At 39.5% G+C, this 9,435-nt stretch overlaps 1 protein-coding gene across 1 annotated transcript in view; it reads right to left on the bottom strand.

Moving 5' to 3' along the window:
• Positions 1-1,936: 1,936 nt before the first annotated feature.
• Positions 1,937-9,435, bottom strand: part of ITGB8 (integrin subunit beta 8) — a 124,321-nt gene continuing 116,822 nt past the window's right edge. Inside the window, exon 15 of the mRNA XM_081101942.1 lies at positions 1,937-2,016. Coding sequence (XP_080958068.1) covers positions 1,947-2,016 — 70 coding nt within the window. The 3' untranslated portion in view covers positions 1,937-1,946. The remainder of the gene's footprint in view (positions 2,017-9,435) is intronic.

Genomic DNA, 9,435 nt, shown 5'->3' with positions numbered 1-9,435 from the left:
TAGTTAGATATATTAAGTGTTGGTTAGTATTATTTAATTAGTAAGTCAAAGGCATGGCCCCCTAATTTAAAAGCTGTGGAAATATGGTGAAAATAAACAGCAAAATGGAAAATATGAGCTTAAATGGTATAAAGCATCAATAGATATTAGGATCAACATTTGGTCTGTGGGAAAGAAAAGAAAGAATTTCCCATATACAGTAGGAATTTAGGGATTTGGCTGGTGTTTTTCATCTTTATGACATAAGCAACTGAGAAAAGAAAAAAAAAACGAGTAAGATTTTGTGTTGAAAGAATTAATAGGGCATTTTAATGTTGGATTTTTTTTGGTAGAAAATTCTCTGGAGATCCTGGAGTTTGCTACTATGCACTTATCACTTGGACTAGGGGAGGGTGTGATATAGTAGAAGCAGCCTGGTTTTGGAGTCAGACAAACTTGGCTTTGGTAAGATGAGAACAGTAATACATAACTGAGTTATTCTAAGAATAGTCCAAGAACTAAATGAGATGCTATTTATAAGATACCTAGTAAATGCATATATTGGACTTTAGTGTTACACTTCTCTTTCCCTTTATTTTAATAAAGAACTTGTAAATAACTCTGCCTAAAATAATAAATTGATTAGTTGTAGTTTCTAGATCAAAGCTATGCCTTCTAACAATCAAATAACATTAAAAAGGCTTGGAAATTAAGAACAATGTGCACACAGAATTAAAAAGAATTGTACTTCCAGTTGCAGAAGAGTTTCTACCTTAGTTTGGTCACACTATGTTTTTACAATGAGTGAGGAAATAGGCATGTTTCTCCTAAATATTTACGAGAAATAAAATCGATGGATTTTAAGTCAATAACCAATAGTCCAAAATATGAACTATCTACATAAATTTTATGTCCCCAAGGTCAGTAAGTGTTTATGCAGTAGTATATATATTGTAATGTATTTTATGTTATATATTGTATACTGTTATTTAAATGTATATGTATACTATTACATAATAATATTTATAGCTATATGTCTGTATAGTTAGCTAATACATAAAGCAAATATACCTCACTAAATATGCTCTCATTAGATTCATAGCAATAATGATAACTAAAGAAACTTAATGAAGGAAACCCTTCTGGAATTGTAAACTTTGCAAACCCAACAAAGGCTGTTGTACTGAGATGGGGAAGTCTATGGAGGAGCAGGACTTTGAAGGAATAGTGTGAGTAAAAGAGTAAAGAATTTGGTTTTAGTCAGATTAAATCTGAGATGTTTATTAAAGTATTAACTGGGAAGTCAAAGGCAGATGGATAAATAAACCTGGTGTTCAAGAACTGGAGGGAGAAATTTAACACTGTCAGAGAAACAAGCCATGAAACCGATTAAGATCACCCAAAGAATGAGAAAAGCTCTTAGTACTGGTCTTTAGGCCCTCCAGAATTTAGAATCTGGGAAGCTTGGGAGGGCTCCCTAAATGAGATTGGGAAGAAGTGGCCAGTGAGGAAGGAGAAGGCTTAAGGAAGAGTTTTATCCTGAAGCCAAGCGAAAAAGTATCTCAGAAAGCAGGGAGAGAGGTCAACTGTGTCAAATGCTGCTGTTCAGAGGAAATGAGGACTCTAGCTTTCTTGATTTAGCAGTGTGGGAATGATTTGTTGCATTGATTAGTGGTTTCAGTGGAGGGATAGAGAGAAACAGACTCACCCTTAATCTTTGCAGGCTCCACAACAAGAATGCAATTTGAGTCCATGAAACATATAGCTACATTTTAAAAATTACTGATCAAGATAGCAAATGGCAGATATCTTCTGATCGCAAGGCAATAAGCATTTTTAAAAAGTCGAAGAAAATAACAGAATCATTGGCCCTGTTGTAGATTAGCCACTAAACCAATGCTAGTAGCCAATCCCACATACCCAATCTTGGCAAGATATGAGAAGGACCAGTTCTCACCTTCCCATCATCACACTTGGAAACGTGCAGGAGCCTGGCAATGTCCAGAACATGCAGTACGGGTCTGCACTCTTCCTTTCCTGAAAGTGCAAACATTGAGTGTAAACTTGTCAGTAGGATAATAATCAGGCTACTTAGCTTTGAGGGTGCCAGGTGTCACCCAGGAGCTTCTGGGAACAGAGCTGCCTTGAAGTCCATGAGATTAAGAAAACCATCTCATGGAGAAAGCCATGAGTCCTATGCAGGGCCTGTGTGGGTGCAACCCCCTCCAGCTGAGAGATAGGGGAGCCCCCCGTCTCAGATGTTTTGTTGTCTAGAGTGAGCTCCCAGTCACTTTTGAGCGATCCTAATCTTGCACTACGAGAGTTTCTGTTCCTCACAGCTGAATGAAATCTACTTGATTTATAGGCATTCAACAATTATTCATTAAATGGCTGAATGAATAAGAAAACATACAACCATTAATGATGGTGAATCAGAGCTATAAAATGATGTTATTGTTATTTCATTTATGTATGTGTGTTTATATATATGTACATATGTCTTTATCTCTTTTCATCCAATACAGTACTTTGCTGCTAGAAAGTAAAATACTAATTCAGAGTTCCAATCTGAGAAGCAGAGTAGGTTTGGGTCCTCTTATCAAATACTAGGTTCACTCCAAACATCAACTTTTCCAGTCTGTGCAAAACACATTTACCTTTAAGGCCCCAAATATTTATTCCAAGGCCTCTTTCCAAAATCCTGCTCAGAACTCTTATTGTGCATTCTCTCTACCAGTGTTCATTAAGTGCTTCAGGAAGTACTTACTTGCTTTCCAAATCCACTGAGATTTGTGCTTGCCAGGGCCGTTTCTGACGATGGCTCTGGACCCTTTTGCTCTTTGCATCCAGCTGCCTCCTAGGAGCCCTTCCACGCTGCTGTGACTCCCCATTCTCAGATCTTAATTCCCCAACTGACACTGAATTGTGGTTTAAACATACCTTTCATTAAGGCTTTAAGGACATCCCGGGGAGTACAATGCAGAAGAGAATTTAACACTTAGTAGTCACTGGTCTAGGTCAGGTTTCCTCAGAGAGCAACCTCTACTGGCTGTGCTTCTCCTAAGGTCCTGCAGTGATGGCGAATCTATGACATGCGTGTCAGAGGTGACACACGAACTCATTTTTTTTGGTTGATTTTTCTTTGTTAAATGGCATTTAAATATATAAAATAAATATCAAAAATATAAGTCTTTGTTTTACTATGGTTGCAAATATCAAAAAATTTCTATATGTGACACGGCACCAGAGTTAAGTTAGGGTTTTTCAAAATGCTGACATGCCGAGCTCAAAAGGTTCGCCATCACTGCCCTACAGATTGTGTGTGTGTGTGTGTGTGTGTGTGTGTGTGTGTGTGTGTGTAGGGGGCGGGGGGGGGGGGGGCAGGCAGGCAGCTTCTCTTCCCCAAAAGGGAGAGTCCTCTTTAGATTTTTCCCTTCTTTTCCTTCCTCTCTGGGCCACATCAGAGCCCCAAAGTTTTATGCCTTTAGACTAATCCAAAGGATGAAAGTATCACTACAAATAGCCAAACAAATAAAGTAGAACAAACAACCCCGTAATTGTCCTCAGCCATTAGGCCTCAAATGAAGGCTGCCTTTTTATATTAAGGCACAGATGGATTAAGGATTTAGTCTGAAACATTTGTAGCTGGATACTTCTTTCCTACGGATTTTCTTCTATGGTTCTTTCTCCTTTTTTTGTTGGACAAATATTTATTGTTTTTCTATGTGCCAGACACTCTACCAAGTATTTGGGATAGAGTGGAAAGTAACAAATACATCCCCTGTACTCACAGAACTTACTTTCTTACAATTAAAAGGCTCAACACAGTAATTCCTTCTAGACAAGTTAGAGAGTCAGTCCAAGAACCAAGACCAATTTTTGCTCTAAAATGCAGAAACTACTTACCATCTTCCTAATAACAGTTTCCCAGCTCGCTTGCTCAGGTGCAGACACATCTCTAGCAATAGAAAATGGTTTCTTACTACATTAGTAATGAAGAATGCTTGAGGAGGCAAATCTCTGAAATGTTTCAGTAATATATAATTTTTAGTCTAAGTGAAGTATTTTTCCAGTCCAAGGTCCAAGGACAGAATGTAACAAAACCACTTGGGAGCTCACACACACACACACACACACACACACACACACACACACACACATCACGTACATACCACACTCACACATACCACATGCATAAAAACCTCCCTGCCTCCCGCAAACGACAGCCATATTGCTAAAGTTTCAAAAGGGAGTATTAGGCATGAGGGGGCGGTGTGGAGGCAGAGAACCTGTTATATTAAAAAAAAGCGATTGGAAATCATAATCATCTACCAGATTGGGACACCAGTCTAACAGAGAGATCAGTTAATAGGGAATTTGGAGAACTTGATTAGAAGGATGGTGACCATGTTCTCTGTGGTAGTCGATAGAGCTTGGTGAGTGAATCCCCCCTTGAGATCTTCTATCTATATAATTATAAGGCTGTCCCCACCCTGAACCATAATTCAGATATAATTGCCATTACTTTCCCAGAAGGAAGCCTTGCTTGCCTCCCCCATATATGCACATGGTAAGTGTCCTTCTTTCACTGAAGGCCAGGGAAATCTTATGTCTAATACAGCATAGGAATTCCAGAAATTATGATGTTATATAAATTGCATATTCCTATATTTACTAAAATGTAATCTCTTATAAACCAAAAATGCAAATTCGGAAAAACCTGCATGCTTCATGATCTTACAGATCTCTCCTTCAAATCTCTAGTTGGTATCTTTTCCCCATCTTTGGGAAAAACCAACTGTGGACACAGGAAGAAAAGTTTCCACCCCTTCATACTTTGTCTTTGCCAAGCAAATTCCAGGGCCTGGAGATTTGTCTGGATTCTAATAAGGCTCCCTCTACCCAGGCTCCAGTCCCAAAAGGAGAGAGTTTGATTTTCCACCAAGAGTCTAAAAAGCAAGCACACATTGCCAAAATCAGGGACTTACTTTTTGCCCTGGAGACAACATATTAAGAAAGTGCAGTCCTGTTGTATACAAGTTTTGGATCAAATTCTTGGCCAAAAAATAACCCAGGCATGACTATGTTGCGGAGCATCTGATTCTTTTTTGGGCCTGGCTTATTTCAGGAGTCACCCCATTAGCTGTGCTGTCTTAGCAATCCTGATGATGGCACCAGCTGTAGTGAAATTACTTTTTATGTTTCTAATTAAAAATGTTTAATTACAAGTGTACTTCAACATACAGAATATAAATTAACAGATGGTTATTTTTCTGTCACCCAGATCTTACAGTTCTTTTAGTTTGCCCTCTTTTTCTTATGAAAATATTATAGACTAGAGGCCCCATGCACAAAATTCATGCACTCAGCAAGTGGGGGTGTCCCTCAGCCTGGCCTTCACCCTCTCGCAATGCAGGAGCCCTCAGGGGATGTCTGACTGACAGCTTAGGCCTGCTCCCCATGGGACATCTTTAGCGTTGCCATGGAGGTGGGAGAGGCTGCCGCCACTGTCGCTGCACTCGCCAGTCCTTAGCCCTGCTCAGGGCTTCGGGCTGAGCGGCGCTCCCCCTGTGGGAGTGCACTGACTACCAGGGAGCAGCTTCTGCATTGAGCGCCTGACCAGTCTTTCTGCTGTTTGGTCTATTTGCATATTAGCCTTTTATTATATAGGATTCAGCTAAAGAAACCTCCATCTCCATAACATACATAGTAAAAATAATAAATCCCAAACAGTTTATTATTTTCACTATGTATGGAATGTATTAATAAACAGTATCTAAATTTGTTTTGTATTTTTTAAAATCTTTTTTGTTGAAAGTATTATATAGGTCCTCCTTTCCCCCCCATTAACCTCTTCCAGCCCATTCCCATTTTCCCCACCCCAGGCCCTCACCACCCCATTGTTTGTTTTGTGTCTTAAAGTTTAAATAAATAATAATAAACAAGGTTAAATCTAATTAGATTTTCTTGAATTTGATTAATATATAAAACATAATGTCTATTTTGTTTTAATTCTCCATTAAAAGTAGCAGACTGGTCTTGATTTTTCCATCATATACTAGTAGAGTACTGTACATTTAGTTTAATGTGACCAGACAATATTAAGGATGTCCATTTTCTAAAATAAATGAATCATGCACAATATCATATTTGTGTATTTAAAAGCAATTGAATGTTAGAGGGAAAATTCTATCCTAAAAAACCAGTAAAGGAAGAAAATGCACTTTGCCTAGCTGTCCAAGACCTAATAACATGGCTAAGACATGATGACAGCTGCACACAAGTGGGAAAGTGCTTCATCAGAAAGTGCCTCAGAAGTTAGCAAATAGGGATTTGAGTTTGGGAAACCCAAAATGCAAATTTGGAAAAACCCGTCATCATGGAGCAGTTACAGTTGCTTCATGATCTTATTAGATTGCAAAACATGAAGCATAATAAATTCACACATAAATTTTTCACTTAGCCACTGAGAAATTTTGTTCCTGCTAGACATACGAGTATTTTGGTAACATAAAGAGATAAAATAATGTTAGAATATTTGGAAATATTTGCATAAAGAATAAGAAATACTTGACCAATGGTTTGACCAATGGTTTCTTCTTTAGTTTTTTTTTCTAATTTTAAAATTTGTGTGTATTCCTCATACAAAATGTAGAAGATACAGGATTATGAAGAGGAAATAAATTGTTCACAATGTTTTCATCCAGAAATTAACACCATTAGTATTTTTTTTAATTGACATAGTATGAATGTTCACTTATGTAATTATTCTTTTACAACTTCATTTCCTTTAGTGGTTTTAAAATTATTAAATATACTAGTAGCCTTGTGCATGAATCCGTGCACCAATAGGTCGCTGCCACCCTCCTGTAGCTCTCTGCCTACTGCCCCGCCCTCCTGTAGCTCTCTCTCTGCTGCCCTGCCCTCCTGTAGCTCCCCCTGTCCCCCCCCCTCATAGCTTGCTGCCCTGCCCTGTCCTGTAGCTCTCTGCCGCCCGCTTGTAGCCAATAGGTCACTGTTGCCCTCCCATAGCTCTCCACCCGCTGCCGCCCTCCTATAGCTCCCCCTGTCCTCCTTCACTCCCCACCCCCCCATAGCTTGCTGCCCTGCCTCCTCCTGTAGCTCTCTGCAGCCCACTTGTACCTTGCTGGCACACCTTCCTGCTGATCCGTGATCTGGTTGTGACTCACTTGGTCATTACACCTCAGGGTGTAATGGCTAATTAGCATATTCGTCTCTTATTATATAGGGTGATTACTAGAGGCCGAGTGTGTGAAATCACACGAGACCCAGACCCACCATGCGGGGCTCTGACTCTTACCTGAGTGCTGTGGATATAGACCTGAAAAAAGCTAGCGCCAAAGCTGTTACCATTTCCTGGCCCTTTTGCCCTGGCACCGAGTCACTCTGTGTGGGGACTGGGCATCTTCCAACCTTAGGTAAACCACAGGTTCATTTGAAGGCCCCAAATCTTGCCAGTAGCTTGTGAAAGCAGCAAGGACGTTGAGTTTTCCCAGCACTTTGACCCCAGACCTGCTGCGCTGATGGGACCCCAGACTGCCGCACCGTGAGACTGAGACCCGCTGCGCTGCGAGATCCATTATTGCACCCCGTGGTGACCGGTCGTTTGGTCGTTATGGCATTATGGCGTTACCGTCATTGGCTTTTTATAATATGATTATAAAAAGTTCAAGCAACACACATACATCTATTAAAAAATCTGTTTTTCACTACCACATCCCATGGAAATTTCACTTCACTGTTTCAAACACTGTTTTATATTGTTACAGGTACAGTTTTGCAAACATTTTTAAGACAATGGCTATCCTAATATACAATTCTGCTTTTTCACTTAATAGTTGTGGTAAATTGTTACATTAGTAACTCCGGATAGATTGTGCTTCCTATAATTCATACCCTTGTGTACTAGTATTTCACATTGTGTCTGGGCTTGACCATGTATCTTGCTTTGGCCAGTGGGACATTAGTAAGCTTGATACAAGCAGAGGCTTGGTGAGAACGTGCACAGTGGGGCTTGTCCTTTTGGCTCACTCCTTAGAACCTAGCTATCATGTTCTAAGGAAACTGATCTATATTTCTAGGTGGAGAGAAGCTTCATGGAAGGGAGCTAAAGTGTTTCAGGTGACAGTCAATACCTAATGGCAGATATGTAAGTGAGGTCGTTTTGGATGTGCCCATCCCAGTTTACCTGGCAGCTGAATGCAGCACTGTGAGTGGCCCCAGCCAAAACCTAGAGTAAAAGACTACTTCCAGTCAATGTACAGCATCTGGAGAAATAATGAATAATTTCTTCATGTTTGAATGGTTTGTTCTGTAGCAATTATTAACAATAATATATCAGTTTATTTTCATCCACCTCATTCTTTTAAATTTCCACTTAGTGTAAAATTATGTGAATATACAACCATTTATTTAGTTCCCACCTGATATTTTGTTTGTTTTCACCAACAGTATTGCAGTGGACATCATATTTAACTTACTAAGGCAAATTTCTTAATATATAAATTTTTATGTATACCTCTGAATATGTCCTTAGAGTAAATTTCTAGATACCTCTGAATCAAAGATGAGTCAATTTTTAAGGCTTTTGGTAGATTTTCTCAAATTTGCTCTCAAGAAGAGTTTGAGAACTCTGTACTTTTCAGGATGGGCACACTGAAGATAAGAAAAGCTACATTTGATCAGTTTTGACTCTGGTGTGATTACCTTAGCTAATTACTTGCGTTGATTGAATAAAACATAATTGTGGACAAAAAACAAACTTCTTTTAATGTCTTCTGGAATGCGGATCCGCCTAGAATCAAGCATTATTGGAATTGAAATTTATGTTTGGTAATGTCTGTTAAAAAAGTTGAGAAGGACCTGGCCAGGTAAGCTCAGTGGTTGGGTGGCAACCTATGAGGTCACGGTTCCATTTCCGGTCAGGGCACATGCCCGGGTTGCAGGCTCAATCCCCAGTGTGGGACATGCAGGAAGCAGCTGATGAATGTTTCTCTCTCATCATTGGTGTTTGTATCTCTCTCTCCCACTCTGTTCCTCTCTGAAATCAATAAAACTATATATTAAAAAGGTTGAGAAGGATGTGAATTTGACCTCTACTAAAACAATTTTTTAATATCTAATGTAGTTGAAGATGCACATACCTTTTGAACCAGAAATTTCACTTCTAAGTATAGCCTAGGGCAGCCGTGGGCAAACTACGGCCCGCGGGCCGGATCCGGCCCGTTTGAAATGAATAAAACTACTAATGATGTTTACTTTGAATTTATATTAGTTCACACAAACACTCCATCCATGCTTTTGTTCTGGCCCTCTGGTCCAGTTTAAGAACCCATTGTGGCCCTCGAGTCAAAAAGTTTGCCCACCCCTGGCCTAGGGAATCTCTCATGTGAACACAGGTATAAAAACATTAGAATAATATTATTTGTAATGGCA

The sequence above is a fragment of the Myotis nattereri genome (assembly GCF_964212035.1).
Source record: "Myotis nattereri genome assembly, chromosome: 11".
NCBI classification, from domain to species: domain Eukaryota; kingdom Metazoa; phylum Chordata; class Mammalia; order Chiroptera; family Vespertilionidae; genus Myotis; species Myotis nattereri.
The sequence above is the reverse complement of the archived record's forward strand: the minus strand, read 5'-3'. Positions and strand labels throughout refer to the sequence as shown.